A 23,557-nucleotide genomic window follows, 5' to 3' on the forward strand; every position below is an offset into this window, starting at 1 on the left:
TTGTGTAGGGCCTCACTACTTGCTAAGGCCAGCAGAGAACCCACAATTCTCCTGACTAAGCCTCCCAAGTACTAGGATTACAAGTGTGTGCCACCAGCTTGCTATGTTTTTTTTTTTTTGTGTGTGTGTGTATGTGGTACTGAGGATGGAACCCAGGGGCACTGTACCTCTGAGCTATACCCCCAGCCCTACGTTTTAGTCTTTTTTTTATTGAAAGAGGGTCTCGCTGAGTTGTGAAGGGCCTTGCTAAGTAGCTGAGGCTGTCCACGAACCGCAATCCTCCAGTCTCTGCTTCCCGAATTACAAGTGAGATTACAAGTGTGCGCCACCATGTCCAGCTGCTATGTTCTTTTTTGTTTATTTGTTTGTTTTTTTGATGGTACTGGGGGTGGAACACAGAGGGTTTCTACCTCCAGGCTATACTCCCAGACCTATTCTATATGGAAACAGGGTCTCACTAAGTTGTTGAAAGCCTCACCAAGTAGCTGAGGCTGGCTTTGAACCTGTGTGATCCTCCTGTCTCAGCCTCCCAAGTGCAGGGATTACAAGCGTGCACCACTAAGCCAACATGCCAGGCTTGTATTTTTTTATAACAAAATTTATATTGCATTTAAACTTTCTAAAAACAAAGTAATATTGCAAGTTGTTATAGTCACTGACTTACTCAAAGTACTACATTAGGGAGGACAGTATTGGGGAATGAACCAATGAGTAATGGGTACTCTACTACCACTGGGTTATATCCACAACCCAATTTATTGTTTATTTTGAAACAATGTCTCACTAAGTTGCCCAAGCAGATCTCAAACTTGCAATCTTCCTGCCTCAGCTTCCCAAATACCCATATTATAGGTGTGTACGTCACACCTGACTTATTCACAGTCATCTGAAGCTCAAAAACTGAATCTGAATAATCAATGATGACTGTCTTGGAGTAATTTTCCAGATGTGTTATTTGCCCTTTTAATCTATAGACTTACTCCCTGTTAAATTCAAATAAACTTTTTGTTTTATATGTCTGAATATTTTCAGTTTACTAGTTTCTACTTAAGGGACAGCAATTATCTTTATGCTGATTTATCTTTTTTTTTTTGCAGTCCTGGGGATGGAACCCAGAGGCATTTTACCTCCAAACTACATCCGCAGCCCTATTTTTTATTCTTTATTTTGAAACAGGGTCTCACTGAGTTGCAAAGAGCCTCACTAAATAACTGAGGTTGGCCTCGAACTGTGATCGTCCTGTCTCAGCCTCCCAAATGCTGGGATCACAAGCGTGTGCCATCACGTCAGGTTATCTTTCATTTTTATTGCTATTATTCTGTAATTATTTTAATCTTTTTCTTTTACTATGTATTCATTTTGAATACCTTAAATTTTCGTCCATGCCATTAATTCATTAATTTGGTTTTTAGTGACGTCAAATCTATTTCTTGCTATTTCTGCTTTGGGTGGTTTATTCATTATTTATTCTCCCTCCCTCCCTCCCTCCCTCTCCCTCTTCCTTGCTTCCCACTTTCCATGCCTAACTCCTCCCCTCCCTTTTTTTTGTGGTACTGGGGGAACCCAGGGGCATTCTATCTCTAAGCTACACCCCCAGCCCAATCCTATTTTATTTTTTATTTTTTGACATAATGGGGATGGAACCCAGGGGCATTCTACCTCTGAGCTACAACTCCCAGCCCCCGATTTTTTTAGTGTGTGTGTGTGTGTGTGTGTGTGTGTGTGTGTGTGTGTGTGGTACTGGGGTTCCTGGAAGCCCTTCTTCCTCTGGGCTACACTCCCAGACCAATTTTATTTTTGGAAACAGGGTCTCTTAAGCCAGTGCAGCACGGCTGGCTTTGAACCTGGACGATCCTCCTGTCTCTGCCTCCCAAGCGCGGGGATTACAAGCCTGTGCCACCACACCCAGCTTAGTCTTTTATTTTTGAAACCGGGTCTCATTGAGTTGTGAAGTGCTTCACTAAGTAGCTGAGGCTGTCTGCAATCCTCTGGTCTCTGCCTCCTGAATGCTGGGATTACAAAGAGTGTGCCACCACACCTGGTTCTTGTAATCCCCGCGCTTGGGAGGCGGAGACAGGAGGATCACGTAGGTTAGAGCCAGCCTCACTGGCTTAAGAGACCCTGTTTCCAAATAAAAAATATAAAATGGGTCTGGGAGTGTAGCCCGGAGGTAGAAGGGGTCCATCCCCAGTACCATAAAAAAAAAAAAAAAGACTAAAAAATAGGACTTGGGGTATAGCTCAGAGGTAAAATGCCCATGACTAAACTATGAGGGTCTCACAAAGTTGCTGAGGCTGGCCTTGAACTTGAGAACCTCCTATTGTAGCCTTCTAAGCACTAGGATTATAGGCATGTACCACTGTGCCTGGCTTCATATTTGTAATAGTACTTTTTTGTGTATATGATACTAGAGATTCAATCCAGGGGCACTCTACCACTGAGCTATACCCGCAGCCCTTTCTACTTTTTTATTGTGAATCAGGGTCTCTCTAAGTTACCACACACTGGCCTCAAATCTACAACCTTCCTGTCTTAGCCTCCTAAATATTGAAATTACAATCTCCTAATAACAAAATAAAAAAAATTTTAGACAGGACCTTAAGAAATTTCCCAGGCCGGCCTTGAATTTACCATCCTCCTGACTCAGCCTCCCAAGTAGCAAAAATTAGAAATGAAAATGACTTTTAAACAAAAAACAAAGTAACAATAAAAATATGATAATTAGAGAAAATGAGCCAGATGTAGTGACACATGCCTACACCTATACCTGTATAGGTAATCCCAGTATTTGAGAGACAGACGTCCACCTCATTTCCTATTTCTGGACAGAAATAATTATAAAAGCTGGGTGTGTTGGCCCACACTTATAATCCCAGTATTATAAGTGAGACAGGAGATCTCGGTTTGAGGCCAGTCTCAGCTACTTAATGAGGCACTTTGCAATTTAGTAAAACCCTGTTTCAAAATAAAGAATAAGTCCCACATGGTGGCCCATGCCTGTAATCCCAGCATTCAGGAGGCAGAGAACAGAGGACCACGGTTTCGAGGACAGCCTTAGCTACTTATTGAGGCCCTTTACAATTCGGTGAGACCTTTTTTCAAAAATAAAAAGACTAAAAAATAGGGCTGGAGGTGTATCTTGGAGGTAGAATGCCCCTGAGTTCCATCCTCAGTACCACAAACAAAAACAAAAACAAAAAAAAGAATTGAAAAATTGGGTTAGGGTTGTAGCTCAGAGGTAGAATGCCTCTGAGTTCAATCCCCAGAACCATAAACAAACAAACAAACAAACAAACAAACAAACAAATAAATAAATACAGTCAGGCAGGCAGGCAGGCAGGCAGGCAGGCATAGTGGCTCACACTTGTAATCCCAGTACTTGGGAGGCTGAGACAGGATGATCACAGGTTCACAGCCAGCTTCAGCTCTACTTAGTGAGGCCCCTGCAACTAGTGAGACCCTGTTTCAAATAATAAAGAATAAAAAATCATGCTTGTAATCCCAGCATTTGGGAGGCTGAGACAGGAGCATTGCAGTTAGTGGACAGTCTCAGCTACTTAGTAAGGCCCTTTGCAATTCGTGAGACTCGGTTTCAAAAAATAAATAATAAAAAATAGGGCTGGGGGTGTAGCTTGGAGGAAGAATGCCTCTGGATTCAATCCCTAGTACTGCAAAATATATAAATAAATAAATAAATAAATAAATAAATAAATAAATAAATGCAGGCAGGCTGGGTTGTAGCTCAGAGGTAGAATGTCCTTAGGTTCAATTCTTAATACCATCAAAAAGGAAAAAAAAAAAGATATATTTAAAATCCCCCTTTTTTTAGGGCATAAACCTATTCTTTAGGCCCTCAACTACTTAGTGGGACATTGTTTCAAAAGTAAAAATAAACCAGGTGCGGTGACTGATTCCTGTAATTCTAGTACATGGGAGGATGAGACAGAAGGATCCCAAGTTTAAGGCCATCCTCAAGAATTTAGTAAGACTCTGAATAACCTTTTTCAAAGAAACCTGTTTCAAAACACAAAAAATAAAAAGGGTTGATAGTACAGCTCAGAGGTAGAATACCTCAATGTGTTCAATCCTCAGTACCAAAAATAAATAAATAGGGCTGGGGATGAAGCTTATTCATTACCATTAAAAAAAAAAAAGAATAGATAAGAAATTAAAAAAAAATAAAGGTATAGATGGAACACAAAGAGGAATCTGCCTTACCAAATATTATTCTACCAAAACAAAAACATTTTGGTATTCACATACAAAAAGATAAGTGTAAAGCCAGCCATGGTGGCGCACGCTTGTAATCCCAGCATTTGGGATGCTGAGACAGGAGGATCAGGGTTCACGAACTGCTTTAACTACTACTTAGTGAGGTCCTCCGCAACTCAGTGAGACTCTGTTTCAAATAAAGAATAAAAAATAGGGCTGGGGGTGTAGCTTGGAGGTAGAATGCCCCTGGGTTCCATCTCCAGTACTGCAAAAAAAAAAAAAAAAAAAAAAAAGTGTAAAAGAATGAGAAGTCTAGAAAAAAATCTCATTCAGTAGGTAAAGCTGGTTTGCTTCCCATTGTGAAGTAAATATGGTGTTAAGAAAAATAAAATTTTAAATATATAAATCTGGGTTGGAAAAAGCCTATTAAGCAAGATAGAAAACTGAAAAGCCTTAAAAAGGCAATATTATTATGAGAATATAATAAGGTCAATAAAAACTATAAGTCTATAATCCTAAAGCTATAATTTCTAGTAGTTCATTAATATGGACTGTAGAAATATGCTACCAACACAATAGAAATAATTACTATTACTATTTTCCTAGGCAACATTAACAAGGAGAAAATTTTGGAAAGTAATAGGAGATGAGGCAATACATCAAACAAGCTAGAAAAATACGGGCCAGTCAGGACAAGGCAGAATGGAAAGAATACTGAGTGTGGTGGCGTATGCCTGTAAGCCCAGTACTTAGGAGGCTGAGAGAGGAGGATCTCAAGTTCGAGGACAGCCTCAGTAACCTAGTAAGACTCTCAGCAACCTGGGGAGACCCTATTTCAAAAACGAAATAGGGCGGGGACTGTGGCTCAGTGGTAGAACGCTCCAGGTTTAATCCCCATTACCACCAAATGGGGAAAAATTTCCAAGGAGCTCCAAAAGTCATTCACTGCAAGAGAAAATCTCATTACCCTATTAGAACATCTCAATAGTTTTCTCAAGGTGAAACCTCTGATCTAAACCAAGAATATTAAAATGTGTGACTACCTGTTGTGTTATCTGCCATATCATGCATGTAGTATCTCTGGAACCGGAAATCAAATGTATTCCACAGTAATCTGTAGCTAAGCAAGTCACAATATCTGTAAGAAAAAGTAATAAAATAAAATGAAATGCCTTACTTTTACTGGAACAGAACTTTAAGGGCAATTTCAGTTAATTTTTAAACTACTCCTAAATCAATTATTCTCACAGAGAGGAATGTACAAATGGCACTGGGAAAAAGTAACCCAGGAAGGAAGCAGTATCAAAATATAGAAGAGGCTTTTTTTCCCTCTTTTTTGTGGTACTGAGGATTGAACCCAGGAGCATTCTATTTCTTTTTCTTCCTTTTTTTTCCCCCTCCAAACAGATTTATTGAACATAACAAAATTCTATATACAAAGTGACATGGACCTTCTGTTTCAGAACATGATCCTTTCTTATGAATATCCAAATAGGCTGGTTAAAAAGTAACTTAGTCTAAAATAAATAAAAAGTGCCCAATACACATTCAAATGAATGGCCTAACCACTGGAACTTTATAGTTTTACAAGATAATTAACATAGGTAGGACTGAGTCCCTATGATGGGCTGCTGGAGAACTGGTCAGAGACATCAAGAGGCCATTTTGTGCACTGCCACCGTGATGCCGTCATGTTTCTGGATCATAACATTCCCATTGTCTGATTCTAGACACACCACAGGAATATCGGTGGGGTCAGAGGTTAGCTTAGCTGCTTTCTGGGCTAGAAAGATATCACCCCAGCATGATCATCTGACAGGGCTCCAGGACAGCCAAGATTAAGTCCCTGTGAATCTGTGCACAGGACTCCAACAATGGATGGATTCTTCACTGTGTCCTCCAGGTGCTGCTCCAAGGTCGCCTCCATCCCGGCCACCCGCCAGGAGCATTCTATTTCTGAGCTACACTCCCCAGCCCTTTTTATTTCTGGTACTGGGGATTGAACTTCCAAGGCATTCGGCCTTTAAGCTACATCCCCAGCCCTCTTTATTTTAAAACAGGGTCTCACTAAATTGCTGAGGCTGGCTTCAAACTTGTGATCTGTGTTCCTCAGTCTCCCAAGCACTAGGAATATCCGCATGTGCTGCCACACCCACTTAGGAGAGCTTTAACACTACCCTTTTTTTTTTTTTTTTTTTTGCCATACTGGGGATGGAACCCAGGGGTATTCTGCTTCCGAGCTATACCCCTAGCCCTATTTTTTATTCTTTATTTTGAAACAAGGTCTCACTAAGTTGTGGTGGCCTTCACTAAGTAGCTGAGGTTGTCTACAAACCTGGATCCCCTGGTCTCAGCCTCCCCAGTACTGGGATTACAAGCCTGCGCCACCACACCCAGATAACACTACCCTTTTCTGAGCCTGAAGTATAGATGTAGAGTGTGAGAAAGGTCTATTGCAATCTAGGGAGAACATCAGATAGCTTGAAATGGCTATCTAGCAAATTCTTGGGAGTCCTAGACAGGAAGATCGCAGGTTTAGGTCAGGTCTGGCAACTGAGCAATACCATGTTTCAAAATTTTAAAAAAAGTTGGACATGGTAGCACGCGCTTGTAATCCCAGCACTTGGGAGACTGAGACAGGAGGATTGTGCAGGTTCAAAGGCAGCCTCAGCTACTTAGTGAGGCTCTCAGCAACTTAGTGAGGCTTTCAGCAACTTAGTGAGACCCTGTTTCCAAATAAAATATAAATTAAGTCTGGGAGTGTAGCCCGAAGGTAGAAAAGCCCCTGGGTTCCATCCCTAGTACCACCAAAAATAAAATAAAATAAAATAAAATAAAATAAAATAAAATAAAATAAAACAAAACAAATGGTGGGGTATATGTAGCTTGGAGATAGAATGCTCCTGAGTTCAATACCCAGTACCACTCACTCTCCCCAAAAAAGGGGGGAAAATGGCTACCAGTGATCTGTGATATGCCTCTTTGCTTTAGTTCATTCACCTTCTCCTCTCATTGGGAATACAATCCTATCGCTATATGTCCCTAAGGAAAATAGCACATATTACTATACTGTAATTTTACAATATGAAAAATATTTTTTGAACTGTAGCCAGTTGAGCTAAATGACATCTTATAAATCACTGATACAGAATTAGCAGCAGCCAGAGCCAGGCACTGTGGCACATGCCTGTAATCCCAGTATTTGGGAGGCTGAGACAAAGAGGATCCCAGGTTCAAGGCCAGCCTCAGCATTTAGCTAGACCCTGTTTCAAAATAAAATAAAATATAAGGCATGAGGGTGTGGCTTAGAATTACAATGCCCCAGGCTTCAATCCCTAGCAACACAAACACACACACACATACACAGAATTAGCAGGAGCTGGGTCTGGTGGCACACACCTGTAATCCTGGTATTCGGGAGGCTAAGGCAGGAAGATCACAGGTTTGAGGACAGTCGCAGCAATTCTGTGAGACCCTGATTCAAATTAAAAAATAAATAGGGGTGCCGGGCATGGTGGCGCACGCCTGTAATCCCCGCGCTTGGGAGGCAGAGACAGGAGGATCGTGTAGGTTCGAAGCCAGCCGCGCGTGCTGGCATAGGAGACCCTGTTTCCAAAATGAAAATGTAAAAATAGGTCTGGGAGTGTAGCCCGGAGGTAGAAGGGCTTCCAGGAACCCCAGTACCCCCCCCCCAAAAAAATAGGGGTAGGTGTGTAGTTCAGAGGTAGAATGCCCCTCTATTTAATCCCAGTAGCATAAAAAAATAAATAAATAAAAAGGCCGGACGTGGTGGCGCATGTTGTAATCCCAGTATTTGGAAGGCTGAGATAGGAGGATTGTGGTTTGTGGACGGCCTCAGCTACTAGTGAGGCTCTTTGCAACTTGGTGAGATCTTGTTTCAAAATAAAGAATAAAAAATAGGGCTGGTGGGTGCACCTCGGAGGTAGAATGCCTCTGGGTTCCATTCCCAATACCACAAAATAAAAAAAAAAAAGAAAGGAAAAAAGAAAAGAAAAAGAAAAAATGAAAGAAATCTACTATTTTTTCTTAAATTTAAGACTGAGATACTAAGACATACCAGATTAAACTATATCTAACAATTTTATTTTTCATGCTTTACTCATAATGCAGTAATAGAGGTGTTGCTGTTTTATTTATTTATTCATTTATCATTCATTCATTCATTTATTTACTTTGCAGTACTGGGGAGGAAACCCAAGGGTGTTCTACCTCCAAGCAACACCCCCAGCTTTATTATTTTTATTCTTTATATTTATTTATTTATTTTTGTGTGTGTGTGGGTTTGGGGATGGAACCCAGGGGCACTTGGCCTCCAAGCTACAGCCCTGCCCTATTTTTTATTCTTTATTTTGAAACCAGGTCTTACTGAGTTGCAGAAGGCCTCACTAAATTAGCTGAGGCTGTTCATGACCGCGATCCTCAGGTTTCAGCCTCCTGAATGCTGGGATTACAAGCATGCACCCCCATGCCCGGCTTTTTATTCTTTATTTTGAAACAGGGTCTCACTGAATAGCAAAGGACCTCACTAAGTAGCTGAGGCTGACCACAAACCATGATCCTCTGTTCTTAGCTTCCCAAATGCTGGGATTACAAGCATGTGCCACCACACCAGTTCTTATTTTGTTGTAACATACTTTTGTGTGTGTGTGGTACTGGGGATGGAACCCAGGGGCATTCTACCTCCAAGCTATACCCTCAGCCCTATTTTTAATTATTTTAAAGTAGCTGAGGCTGTCTACGAACTGCTATCCTCCTGTCTCAGCCTCCCAAATGCTGGGATTACAAGGGTCCTCCACCATGCCCGGCTTTAAAGTTCTTTCTTTCTTTTCTCTCTCTCTCTCTCTCTCTCTCTCTCTCTCTCTCTCTCTCTCTCTCTCTCTCCCCCTCCCTCCCTCCCTCCCTCCCTCTCCTTCCTTCCTGGTGGTACTGGGGTTCCTGAAAAACCCTTCTACCTCCAGACTGCACTCCTAGACCTACTTTTTTAAATTTGGAAACAGGGTCTCTTAAGCCAGTGAGGCTGACTTCAAACCTGCTGGATCCTCCTGTCTCTGCCTCCCAAGAGCGGGGATTATAAACATGCGCCACCACGTCCAGCTAAAGTACTTTCGTCAGTCAGGTTTTCTTTTCCTTTTTCATGGCACTAGGGATTGAACCAAGCAGCACTCTACCTCCAAGCCACAATCAGAGTCCTTTTTGTTTTTGTTTTTTGAAACAGGGTCTTGCTTGGTTACTGAGAGTTTTCCTACATTGCAGAGGCTATTTTCAAATCTGCAGTTCTCCTGTCTCAGCTTCCCAAATACTGTGATTACAGGTTTGTACCACTATAACCACAACAGCCAGTTTTTAATAAAAGTCTGATATCTATACACAATGAAAATATATTTAATTTATATTGTGCTTTAGTATATCCACAACACATTGGACACTCTTATAAATATGGTATTTGTAATATTTCATAATCAAAAAGTTTTCTCAGGAGCCAGGCGAGGTGGTGCATGCTTATAATTCCAGTATTTGGGAGGCTGAGACAGGAAGATCTGGGTTCACAGCTAGCCATAGCTACTTAGTAAACAAATCAGTCTGGGGGTAGAGCTCAGAGACAGAATACTCCTGGGTTCAATCCCCAGCACCACACACACACAAAGTTTTCTCAGCCTCACAGATAAAATTTAGGAGCTGCAGGTGTAAGCTCGGTAGTAGAATGCTTCCCTACCATGCATAAAGCCCTGAGTTCCATCCCCAGAACTATAAAAGAGGTAAACTGTAATCCATTTGTATAGGAAGTACGTACTACTTTTAAATAGTTTGAAAAAAATCATATTTTTATTGAAAAAATATTAATGCTTACCCATATGTCTGATGGTATGTGAAATAATCTTGCCTTTTGTAAGTGACATCACTTGAATGCTATTATCCCAGTGTCCAGCACTGAAGAGCAACTTTGCATCATGTGATACCACAAATAGCTTAGAAGTAATTTCCAGCCCTGGAGCAAAAGGACCATTCATACTACGCTGAGTTCTGTAAACACAATTAAATATTAGATTTTCTTTAAAATCACTTAACTCTGATATCAACTATTTTTAAAAATTTCTCTAAGAAAAAAGTCCTAAAAGTTCTCTTTGAGATGCCTACTAATAAGCTTTTCAGAAAATCTAAAAATCCATATAAATCTTACTATATTTATATATATGTATATATTTCATTGACAAAGACTAGAAAGATACAATGATAACAAATATATAACTTTAAATGTTTTTCAAATATATGATGCAATTTGATCCTAAAAACAACACTGATTGTTTGGCAATTTATCTGGGAAAAATACAAGCAAATAGTTAAAACAACTTAGAATAATGGAAAAATCACCCTAAATTAGAATCTAATTTAATAAAAATAGCTAAGGCAATTCCCATTTCCTAAAACACACAGGGTTTATTTGTAAGTTATAAAGTAGAGTAAAATTGTATGAAATTGCCAGGCGTGGTGGTGCATGCTTGTAATCCCAGCATTCCGGAGGCTGAGGCAGGAGGATCACGGTTCATGGATAGCCTCAGCTACTAAGTGAGGCCCTCCACAACTTAGTGAGACTCTGTCTCAAAATGCATAATAAAAAAAAAATAGGGCAGGGGGTGTAGCTCGGAGGTAGAATGCCCCTGGGCTCCATCCCCAGACCCACCCCCCCAAAAAAAACAATTGTATGAAATTAATCAATGCCAATCTCAGTATCGTGTATGGGGAGGGGAAGAGAATTATAAGAGAGCTGTGGGGAAGCTCACCAAGTGCTATGTGCATGTTTGTCCCTATCATAATTTCATTATGATGTGAGACTATGATGTACCAATAAAAAGTATATTAAAAAATGAAAAAACAATAGGAAGGAAGCTGGGCGTGGTGGCGCACGCTTGCTAGCACTTGGGAGGCTGAGACAGGAGGATCACAGTTCGTGGACAGCCTCAGCTACTTAGTGAGGCTCTCAACTCAGTGAGACCCTGTTTCAAAGCAAAGAATAAGAATTAGGGCTGGGAGTATAGCTCAGAGGTATAATGTCCCTGAGTTCCATCACCAGAACGGCAAAACCAAAACAAAACAAAAGCAAATAAACAACAGCAAGGAAAATGAAGTAGGATAAAATTCTAATTAAGTTTGCTGTTTCTTTTTTTGTGTGTGTGTGTGTGGTACTGGGGTTCCTGGAAGCCCTTCTACCTCCGGGCTACACTCCCAGACCTATTTTTACATTTTTATTTGGAAACAGGGTCTCCTAAGCCAGCGCACGCGGCTGGCTTCGAACCTGCGCGATCCTCCTGTCTCTGCCTCCCAAGCGCGGGGATTACAAGCGTGCGCCACCATGCCCGGCGAGTTTGCTGTTTCTTATATATGTGTGTGTGGAACTGGGGATGGAACCCAGGGGAATTCTACCTCTGAGCTACACCCCTAGCCCTATTTTTTCTTCTTTATTTTGAAACAGGGTCTCATTGAGTTGCAAAGGGCCTCACTAAGTAGCTGTGGGTGAACCACGATCCTCCTGTCTCAGGCTCCAAAATGATGAGATTACAAGCGTGCACCACCACGCCTGGCTAAGTTTGCTGTTTCTAATGTAATTTTTGCTTCCATAAGTACAATTATAGAAATTCAGTTTTGTCTTTAAACCAGTATCAAGTCAGGCTATAACTTCAAAGAGAAGGAAGAGGATAAGGGAGGAAAAGAAGAAGACAAAGGCCTCAACACATTGCTTAATAACTGAAATCAATCTAGCTGTTTTTCCTGATAGTTGTTCTGTCTTAAATATTCATTTACTTACTTTGGATTTGTTACAGTTTGATCCTTGATGAATGTGAAGTAATTAGAAATGTTTTTGTCATAAGGCAGCCATCCATGAGTTCCAATAACATAATTCATGCTTACTGTTACCTGAAAAAAATATGACAACTCAAATGGATGATTAAAGAAAGCTCAGAATGGTGGCACATGCTTGTAATCCCAGTACATGGGAGGATAAGACAGGAGGATCGCCGGGTGTGGTGGCGCACACTTGTAATCCCCGCGCTTGGGAGGCAGAGACAGGAGGATCGCGCAGGTTCGAAGCCAGCTGCGCTGGCTTAAGAGACCCTGTTTCCAAATTTAAAAAATATATAATAAAAAATAGGTCTTGGAGTGTAACCCGGAGAGAGAAGGGCTTCCAGGAACCCCAGTACCACCAAAAAAAAAAAAAAAAAAAAAAAAAGACAAGAGGATCACGGGTATACGGACAGCCTCAGCTACTTAGTGAGGCCCTTTGCAATTTAGTGAGACCCTGTTTCAAACTAAAGAGTAATAATAAATAAAAAATAGGGCAGGGGGAGTAGCTTGAAGGTTGAATGCCCAAGTTCCATCCCCAGACCCACAGGAAAAAAAAAAAAGGACTTGGGGTGTAACTTGGAGGTGGAATGCCCTGGGGTTCAATCCCCAGTACTACGAAAGAAAAAAAATATTAAAGAAAACAGCAAAGTATAATCAGATTGGCACAAGATTTAGCATTTATAATTTGTGAATACTGTGAGACAGTGTATTTAACATACAAAATTTAAGTCTTAGCCAGGTGTGGTAGCACAAGTTTGTAATCTCAGTTGAATTATTTTAAGACTTAAATTTTAAAGCTGGGCACAAGATACATGCCTATATTCCCAGTACTTGGGAGGCTGAGATGAGGATCACAGGTTCTTAGATAGCCTCAGGAAGTAGTGAGACAGTTATCAATCTAGTAAGACTTTGTTTCAAAATAAAAATAAAATAGAGCTGGTAGTATATAGCTTAGAGGTAGACTGTCCCTGGGTTCAATCCCCAGGACCTAAATAAATAAGACTTAAATTTCATTTGAGTGTGTGTGTGTGTGTGTGTGTGTGTGTGTGTGTGTGTGTGTGTGTTAGTTACTAGGGATGGAACCCAGGGGCATTCTACCTCCGAGTTATATCCCCAGCTCTTTTTTATTCTTTTATTTATGAAACAGTGTCTCACTAAGTTGGGGAGGGCCTCTCTTAGTTGCTAAGGCTAGCCAGGGAGAACTAGATGAATATTTTCATTTGAAAATGAAAAGCTTTTCGTGGGTGTGGTGGCGCATGCTTGCAATCCCAGCGCTTGGAGGCTGAAACAGGAGGATCACAGAGGTTCGAAGCCAGCCTCAGCTAATGAGTGAGGCTCTCCCATGGGTTCCACCCCCAGTACCACCCAAAAAAAAAAAAAAAAAAAAAAAAAAAAAAAGCTTTTCAACTCTTTGATTATAAAAGTAATAGGTTCCTTTCAACCCCCAATTTAGGTAAATTTATAAAAACACAAGTTTTAAAACTGAAAATCAAGCCAAGAGTGGTGGCACACACTTGTAATCCCAGCACTTGGGAGGCTGAGACAGGAGGATTGTGCAGGTTCGAAGCCAGCCTCAGTTCGTTAGTGAGTCTCTCAGCAATTTAGCGAGACCCTGTTTCCAAATAAAATATAAAATAGGTCTGGGAGTATAGCCTGGAGGTAGAAGGCCCTTGGGTTCCATCCCCAGCACCACAAAAACAAAACAAAACAAAAAAAAAACTCTGAAAATCATCTAGGCCTGATGGTTCATGCCTGTAATCCTAGTACTTAGGAGGCTGAAACTGGAAGATCACAGGTTCTAGAAAAGTAGCCAAACACTGAACAACCTAGTGAGACCCTGTTTTTAATAACAAAAAATTATAAAAGGATTGGGTTAATAGCTTGGTGGTAGATGCACCTGGGTTTAATCCCCAATACCGCAAACAGTAACAAACTGAAAATCACAAGAATCCCACCCCTGAAGAAAACTACTATTATTTTTTATATATCTTTCTAGAAAAAAAATGTGTGTGTGTGTGGGGGGGGGGTGCTGGGGATTTAACCTACAGGTGGTTCTACCTCTGAGCTACTAAAAGCTCTATTTTATTTTATTTAAGCCAGGCTTGGTAGTGAACGCTTGTAATTCCAGCATTTGGGAGGCTGAACCAGGAAGATCATGGTTCACAGAGAGCCTCAGCTACTATTTAGTGAGGCCCTTTGCAACTCAGTGAGACCCTATTTCAAAATAAAGAATGAAAAATAGGGCTGGGGGTGTCACTTGGAGGTAAAAGGCCTCTGGGTCCCCCCCCCATGTACCTCAAAAAATAAATAAATACTGGGTTCTATTCCCAGTAATTTGGAAAAAAAATACTGGGTTCTATTCCCAGTTATATGGAAAAAAATGACCAAACAAACAAAAAAACACTTCATTAAGTTACTAAGACTGGCTTTGAATCTGTGATTATATTATCTTAGCCACCTAGTATTGGGATTACAGGTGTGTGCCATCATGCCTGAGTAGATTTTTTGTTTTCTAAACAACAAACACAATATGCTTAATTATTAAAATAGGTTTAATTCAGAAATCGCTACTGTTCACTATGGTATGCTCCATCATTTTGTGTGTGTGTGTGTGTGTGTGTGTGTGTGTGTGTGTGTGTGTGTGTGTTACTAGGGATTGAACCAAGGGACATTTCTCCAGCCCTATTTTATTTTTATTTTTTTATTTTTTTGCAGCACTGGGGATGGAACCCAGGGCTATTCTACCTCCGAGCTATACCCCAGCACTATTTTTTATTCTTTACTTTGAAACCGAGTCTCACTGAATTGCAAAGGGCCTCACTAAGTAGCTGAAGTTGACCCTGAACTGTGTTTCTCTGGTCTCAGCCTCCCAAATGCTGGTATTATTTATTTTTATTTTTTTAGTGGTGCACCTCACAGAAACATTTATTTGTGCCACACAGTAAATGGTACTTAGACAAAGGCATAGCGGTGCTTGGTGTTCCACCTAACATGGCGTCTTTAAATTTACTGGCAGACTCAAGTTTCCTTTAATGTGTACTCAAGTAAGCTGGCTAATGACGACCGTGAGCAGGAGCAGGACCTTTCAATGCTTTACTTTTTTTTTTATCAGCACTCCTGATTTTATAAAGATGAAGCTCATCAACCCCATTCCCATCCAAATATCCTGGTAAACCTGGGTGTAGTAGGGCTTCCTAGGGACCCAGATTTTTTTAGTAATGGTTTGAAACATCTTGGCAGTATCAACTGCTCGGGCCGCAGTGGACCCCCAGACAACTTGGAAAAAGGTCACCGAGTGCTTATTTTTATTTTAAAACAGGGTCTTGCTAGGTGGATGAGAGTCTCTCATGGTGAGGCTGTCCTAGAGCCTAGGATCCTCCTTTCTCCGCCTCCCAATACTGAGATTATCATTATGTTCCCAGCTTCTGAGTCCCCCCCACCTTTTGTACTGGGAAGTACAAAAGGGGCAGTCTACCTCTGACCTATACCCCCAGCCCCCTTTTTTTATTATTTATTTTGAAACAGGGTCTCATTGAGCTGCAAGGGACCTCACTAAGTAGCTGAGGCTGTCCTCAAGTAGAGATCCTTCTCTCTCAGCCTCTCAAATGCTGGGATTATAAAAGTGTGCCACCACACCCAGCTAGCATCTTAGTTTTAATTTCTTATCTGTAGAGGGGAAATAATAATAGTACCTATCTCACAGGACTATTAACAAACAAAAACAAATGGTATTTCCTAATTTTTTCCTAGGTTGTAATGAAAAACAATGCAGTGTGAGAAAGATATAAATCAACTTGCCAGGCGTGGTGGCACATGCTTGTAATCCCAGCATTCGGGAGGCTGAGACAGAAGGATCCTGGTTCACGGACAGCCTCAGCTATTTAGTGAGGCCCTCCGTAACTTAGTGAGACTCTGTTTCAAAATAAATAATAATAAAAAAAATAGGGTGGGGGGGTAGCTCTGAGGTAGAATGTTCCTGGGTTCCAGCCCCAGACCTGCAAAAAAAAAAAAAAAAAAACAACAAATCAACTTACCAGTAACTCAGGGCTGCCTTGAGACATAAAAGATCGAGACTGATTTTTGGGGACAATGGCTTTTAGTAGTGGAATACCATCACTAATTCCCTATAAAATAAAAGATGGTTAGTGACTGGTTCTGCTCAGATTTACTAGGCACACATTATTGAACACTTCCATTTCTTTAAAGAAAGAAGAACCCTGTGATACAGCATTTTACTCTACTGAAGTATATAACCATTTAGTTTAAAATGTAGGAGTTATAAACCATGTTTGGATGGCATACTTGAAACTTCTGAAACCCATCACCACCTTCTATTCTACTACTTTACAGTTAAACATAAGTGAAGTCATCATTTAGAACAGCCAGTGATTTATGATCTTTCTTTTCCCTTGCTATACAGACATGAATATAAAGTATAAAATATAGATCATATATAAGAATATATTTCTTGAGCCGGGCATGGTAGCACATGCTTGTAATCCCAGTACTTGGGAGTCTGTGACAGGAGGATCGAAGGTTTTCAGCCAGCCTTGGCTACTGAGTGAATCCCTCTGCAACTGAGTGAGTCTCTGTTTCAAAAATAAAAAATAAAAATAGGGCTGGAAGTATAACTTAGAGGTAGAATGCCTCTGGGTTAATTCCCAGCACCACACACACACAAAATAGAATATATTTCTCAATTAAGTCAAATGAGAAAATTGGTTATTTGGGAGGCTGAGATAGGAGGATCATGGTTTGTGGACAGCCTCAGCTCCTACTTAGTGAGGCCTTCTGCAACTCAGTGAGACCCTGTTTTAAACTAAAGAATAAAATAGGGCTGGAGTTATAGCTCAAGACGTAAAATGCCCCTGGGTTTCATCTCCAGTACCGCAAAAAAAAAAAAAAGGTTATAATTTATACAAATTATAAGCATGGGATTATAAGCGTGCATCACCACTCTCGGCTTTTATTCTATATTTTGAAATAGGGTCTTACTAAGTTACGGAGAGCCTTCACAAGTTGCGGAGGCTGGCCATGAACCTGTTATCCTCCTGTCTTAGCCTCCCAAGTACTAGGATTATAAGCGTGCACCACCATGCCCAGCTTAGAATCTAGAATTTTGATAGGTGCTAGGTATATGTAACCAGACTCCAATAATAGTCCTGAACACTGAGTCTCTAATGAGCTTTCCTGGTAGATGAAAAGATAGTTTCACTTTGTGAAAGCTAAAAACAAACAGAAAGAAAACAAAAGGTGTTTTCAAATTTCATTACTAGGAGTTAATTAAGCACAGCCTGTGATTCCACTGGAGAAGAATCTTGAATGCTTATGCCTGGCTTCCCCTGTGTCTTTTCTCTTTGCTGATGTTGCTTTGTATTTTCTCACCATAATAAATCATAGCCCTGAGTACCAATATATATTGACTCCCATGAGTTTCTCTTATAAGTCACTAAATGAGAGGGTAAACTTGAAGACACATCTTGGAAATTAATCACTTCTGAGCATTATTTCTGTATGTCCTAAATTCTATGCAACTTTGATATTTTAAGAAAAAGATCAACATTGTGGACTTTGTATTATTAAAAATTAAATAATTCGCTGGGCATGGTGGTGCACAATTGTAATCCCAGCATTTGGGAGGCTGAGACTGGAGGATCGTGGTTCTCAGGCAGCCTCAGCTACTTAGTGAGGCCCTCCACAACTCAGTGAGACCCTGTTTCAAAATAAAAAATAAAAAATAGGCAAGGGGTATAGCTCAGAGGTCGAATGTTCCTGGGTTCCATCCCTAGACCCCCAAAAATAACAAAATAAAATAAATAAAAAATAAATAATTCTCTCAAGACAACATGAATCTAGGGATAAAGACAGATTAATATTGAAATACTCTTACAAATATGTGAAAACATGCCGGGAATGGTGGCACACACTTGTAATCCCCCGCGCTTGGAAGGCCGAGACTGGAGGATCACGTAGGTTCAAAGCCTTAGCTACTTAGTGAGGCTCTCAGCAACTTAGTGTTTCAAAATAAAGTATAAAATAGGTCTGGGAGTATACCTCAGAGGTAGAAAGCCCCTAGGTTCCACCCCCCAGTACTACCAAAAAAATAAAAATGTAAAAACATCTATATTAAATTATAGAGGCTCTTATTACATCATTTATTTAAGTAAAACTCATCATAAAACTGTGTCTATTGGGCCAGGTGTGGTGGTGCATGCTTGTAATCCCAGCATTTGGGAGTCGGAGACCAGAGGATCGCGGTTCCCGGATAGCCTCAGCTACTTGGCGAGGCCCTTCGCAACTCAGTGAGACTCTGTTTCAAAAAAATAAAAAGATTTGCCTGGCTTGGTCATGCAAGCTTGTAATCTCCGCCCTTGGGAGGCAGAGACAGGAGGATCGCGCAGGTTCGAAGCCAGCTGCGCTGCACTGGCTTAAGAGACCCTGTTTCCAAATAAAAATATAAAATAGGTCTGGGAGTGTAGCCCGGAGGAAGAAGGGTTTCCAGGAACCCCAGTACCACCAAAAAATAAAAAATAGATAAATAAATAAAAAGACTAAAAACAGGACTGGGAGTGTAGCTCAGAGGTACAATGCCCCAGGATTCTATCCCCAGTACTGAAATAAATAAATAAATAAATATTATAAATCTCATTAAAAATTTTCTAAACTATCAAAAACCTCTGTAAAGTATTCCCTTAGTACTAAACCTAAGAAACACATTACAGTGATGCTCTAAATGCAGATTTTTGTTTTGTTTTGTGGTACTAGGGATGGAACCCAGGGACATTCTACCTTCGACCTACACCCTCAGCCCTATTTTTTATTCTTTATTTGGAAACAGGGTCTCACTAAGTTGCAAAGGACCTCACTAAGTAGCTGAGGCTGTCTGCAAACTGCAATCCTCCAGTCTCAGCCTTCCCAAATACTGGAGTTTCCTGTGCCACCATGCCTGGCTTACATGCAGGGTTTTACAATTCAGCTCACAACCTGTTAAGTAGGCCATGGGTGAGCTAAAATGTAATCATTTAGGTGCTAACATGTTAAGTGGTTATATATATGTACCTACATAATAACCTTGGTTTTCTTTGTGGTCTACAAACTCCTGAAGATACTATCTGATCCTTAAAGAAAAAGTCTGTTGCCAGGCGTGGTGGTGCACGCTTGTAATCCCTGCGCTTGGGAGGCGGAGACAGGAGGATCGTGCAGGTTCAAAGCCAGCCTCGCTGGCTTAAGAGACCCTGTTTCCAAATAAAAATATAAAAATAGGTGTGGGAGTGTAGCCCGGAGGTAGAAGGGCTTCCAGGAACCCCAGTACCACAAAAAAGAAAGAAAGAAAGAAAGAAAGAAAGAAAGAAAGAAAGAAAGAAAGAAAGAGAGAAAGAAAGACTGCTACCCTCTGCTGTATCCTGTGACAGATATTTTGTTCTATGCATATCTAAAGATTATTCTTATCAACTTAAAACATATTATCTTCTTTTTTTTTTGTGGTACTAGAGATTGAACCCAGAGGCATTCTACCTTTGAACTCCACCCTCAGCCCAATTTTATTTCTTATTTGGAAATAGGGTTTCACTAGGGCATGGTGGGACATCCCTGCAATCCCAGTACTTGGGAGGCTGAGACCGAAGGATCACAGGTTAGAGGACAGCTTCAGCTAGTAGGGAGACTTTCATTAGCCTAGCAAATAAGAATTAAAAAATAGGGCTGGGGGTGTAATTCGGAGGTAGAGTGCCTCTGGTTTCCATCCCCAGTATCTCATACACACACACACACACACACACACACACACACACACACAGAATCTCAGAACATATTACTTTAATATAATGTACTATTTTGGATTAAATATTATACTTTCCCTCCATTAAAGAATTAAATGACTTTAAGCTGCAGTATATAGAATTCACAGAGAAAACTCTTTGATATAACCAAGTTGGATGTTACCTCTATAAAAAATGACTTGAGTTCAGGGAGGTGCTGAAATACGTTTAGGGTTGAAGTATCCATTTTGGTCTGCTTCTGTACTGCTTCCTCTGCTGATAATCGAGGAGGATGTGGCTCCTTCAAAATGATTTTGAGGAAAAAATAATACATAATTACATTAAGACATCTCTCAAGGTGTGCCTTCATACACACTGGGCTCTAGGTACAATGGACAGCATCATACGTTGTCAAGAACTCCAGAATTTATGTTAGCCTATTTCCCCAGAAGAGTTACTGAACTCTCCATGTCTATGGAAACCCCACTTCTACTTTAAAGCCTTACTGATCTCTTTTGATTCTCTAAGTCAAAATCAAAATTATTTTCTTTTATTAATGTCCTTGGCAAGTTATTTTACTTAGTATCCATTTTTTCTATATTGAATAGCATATAGTTGTTTACAGTCTCTCTTTTCCATCTCTGATATGTTGATACCTTTTTTTTTTTTTTTTTTTTGGCAGTACTGGGGATTGAACCAAGAGGCATTCTACCTTCAAACTATACCCTCAGCCCAATTTTTTATTCTTTATTACTTTGTTTTTTGTGGTACTGGGGATGGAACACAGGGGCATTCTACCTCTGAGCTACATCCCCAGCCCTAATTTTTATTCTTTACTTTTTTTTTTTTTTTTTTTTGGTGGTACTGGGGTTCCTGGAAGCCCTTCTACCTCCGGGCTACACTCCCAGACCTATTTTTACATTTTTATTTGGAAACAGGGTCTCCTAAGCCAGCGCGCGTGGCTGGCTTCGAACCTGCGCGATCCTCCTGTCTCTGCCTCCCAAGCGCGGGGATTACAAGCGTGCGCCACCATGCCCGGCTTATTCTTTACTTTGAAACAGGGTCTCACTAAGCTGCGGAGGGCCTCACTAAGTAGCTGAGGCTGGTCATGATCCCGGATTCTCCTGTCTTAGCCTCCCAAGTACTGGAATTACAAGCATGTGCCACCATGCCTGGCAGCTACTGGTATCTTAAAGACAGACATAAAAGCTGGGCACAGTGGTGCATGCCTAAAGTCCCAATACTTGGGAGGATAGGACAGGAGGACTGCAGGTTCAAGGCAAGCTTCAGGAACTTAGCAAGACCTTGTTTCAAAAAAAAAAAATTGGACAAGGGGCTGAGTATAGCTCCAAGGTGAAATACCCCTGGGTTCAATCCCCAGTACAAAAACAAACAAATGAACAGGCAGACAGGCAGTCATAAATATCCTAAAAATGGTAGAGTCTTAATAAATGTTTTGTAAAATTAAACACATTAATCAAATTCAAGATACATATACACACACACACACATATATACAGAGAGAGAGAGAGAGAGAGAGAGAGAGAGAGAGAAGAAGAAGAAGAAGAAGAAGAAGAAGAAGAAGAAGAAGAAGAAGAAGAAGAAGAAGAAGAAGAAGAAGAGGAGGAGGAGGAGGAGGAGGAGAACGAGAACACGCACCAGGTGTGGTGGTGTATACTTGTAATCTCAGTACTTGGGAGTATGATACAGGAGGATCACAGGTTCACAGCCAACCTCAGCTACTAAGTGAGACCCTTTGCAACTTAGTGAGACCCTGTTTCAAAATAAAGAATAAAAAATAGGTCTGGGGGTGTAGCTCAGAGGTAGAATGCTCCTAGGTTCAATCCCTAGTTTCACAAAAAACTAAAATAGAGGTTAAATTTATTATTACTATTACTATCATTATTTGATATTGGGGATTGAACCAGAAGCATTCTACCTCCAAGCTAAACTCCTTGCCCTATTTTATTTTTATTTTGAAACACAATTGTGCTAAGTTGATGGGAGTCTCACTGGTTGCTGAGGCTGTCCTCAAACCTGAACTCCTCCTAGCTCAGCTTCTGAGGTACTGAGATTACAGGTTTGTACCACCATGCCTGGAAAGAGAGATTAAATTTTTTTCATGGCTATGGAGGTTCAAGTCCAAAACTGGGTGGCTCCATTGCAAATTCAAGATTTATGAAATAGATGAATTTTTACTTCATGAAACAAGATCAAAATGTAAATACTATCAAAACCAAATTACAGATATTACTACATACATTCAAAATAAGTCATATTCTTCCTTAACTTTCATGTTAGAGATGTAGAACAAAATCACTTTTGTTAATAAGCAGAAAATGACCAAATAAATATCCCAAAGATGAAGTTATATTGCAGAATAGAATTCTAAGTGAGATTCTTTTATTTTTACCTCCAATATTATGCAGGCAATAGATGTGACAGCTCCAAGTATGTAAATATGTACCTCATAATAACTATTATTTTGTATTATTTGTGGCACTGAGGATTGAACTCAAGGGCACTCTACCTCCAAGCTATACCCCCAGCCCTATTTTATTTTTATTTATAAACAAGGTTTCACTAGTTTACTAAGAGTCTCATTACTTACTAAGGCTGTCCTTGAACCTGTGATCCTATTGTCTCAGCCTCCTAAGTACTGGGATTACAAGTGTGAACAACCATGTCTCATGCCAGTATTATTTATTTTAAATGTTATTTATTTATTATTTATTTTAAATCACAAGGTGCCACAGTTTGATTTTTATCTTTTTTTTTAATAGTGCTGGAATTGTGGTACCTAGGAGTCTGCACATGCTAGGCACACACTTCCATAGAGCTATAACCCAAGCCTCTGTATCTACTTTTTCTTTTTTTTTTTTAATAGGGTCTCCTAGCTCTGTTGCTAAGACTGGCTTTGAAATCATGATCCTCCTATCCCAGCCTGCCAAGCAGGTGATAATACAGGTGTACATCACTGTGCTAGACTCATTATTATTGTTGTTGTTGTTATTATTATTATTATTATTATTATTATTATTACTATTTATTGTCAGGGGGTACTGGGGATTGAACACAGAGGAATTCTACCTCTGAGATACAACCCCATCCCTATTGTTTATTTTTTATTTTGAAAAAGGGTCTCACTAAGTTGTAGAAGGCCTTGCTAAATTGCTAAGGCTATCCTGGAATCTGTGACCTTCCTGTTTCAGCCTTCCAAAGACTAAGATTATAATTATGCCCCACCATACCTGGCTCTGTATCATTATCATTATTATTATTTTGAGTACTGGGGAGTTTTTATTTATTTATTTATTTTGGTGGTACTGGGGTTCTTGGAAACCCTTCTACCTCCAGACCTACTTTTGTGTGTGTGTGTGGGTCTGGGGATGGAACCCAGGGGCATTTGACCTCCAAGCTACACCTCCTGCCCAATTTTTTGTTCTTTATTTTGGAACAGGGTCTCACTGAGTTGTGGAGGGCCTCACTAAGTAGCTGAGGCTGTCTGTGAACTGCGATCCTCTGGTCTCAGCCTCCCCAAAACTGGGATTACAAGCATGTGCAACCACGCCCGGCTGAGGTATTGGGGATTTAATTCAGGGACATTCAACCTCTGAGCTCTATCCCCGGCCCTATTTTTTATTTATTTTATTTTATTTTTTGTAGTACTAGGGGTAGAAGCCAGGGGCTTTTCTACCTCCAGGCTACACTCCCAGACCTATTTTATA

General features: G+C 40.4%; 1 protein-coding gene and 2 pseudogenes across 4 annotated transcripts in view; all 3 read right to left on the reverse strand.

Moving 5' to 3' along the window:
* The window catches only part of NBEAL1 (neurobeachin like 1), a gene marked incomplete at both ends in the record, with an annotated part of 229,171 nt that overhangs the window by 14,254 nt on the left and 191,360 nt on the right, over positions 1–23,557 (reverse strand). For both annotated transcript variants that reach the window (XM_080689757.1, XM_080689756.1), the window contains 5 exons: positions 5,256–5,350; positions 10,082–10,254; positions 12,035–12,144; positions 16,107–16,196; positions 20,014–20,130. In XM_080689757.1, coding sequence (XP_080545883.1) covers positions 5,256–5,350; positions 10,082–10,254; positions 12,035–12,144; positions 16,107–16,196; positions 20,014–20,130 — 585 coding nt within the window. The remainder of the gene's footprint in view (positions 1–5,255; positions 5,351–10,081; positions 10,255–12,034; positions 12,145–16,106; positions 16,197–20,013; positions 20,131–23,557) is intronic.
* On the reverse strand, positions 5,865–6,139 carry LOC308259028 (ragulator complex protein LAMTOR5-like; annotated as a pseudogene). The gene has a single exon. The product of its transcript is annotated as a ragulator complex protein LAMTOR5-like (transcript).
* Positions 15,126–15,304, reverse strand: LOC308259029 (ATP synthase subunit ATP5MJ, mitochondrial-like; annotated as a pseudogene). Its single transcript has one exon. The product of its transcript is annotated as an ATP synthase subunit ATP5MJ, mitochondrial-like (transcript).

The sequence above is a fragment of the Muscardinus avellanarius genome (genome assembly GCF_963383645.1).
Source record: "Muscardinus avellanarius genome assembly, chromosome: 2".
Lineage (NCBI taxonomy): Eukaryota > Metazoa > Chordata > Mammalia > Rodentia > Gliridae > Muscardinus > Muscardinus avellanarius.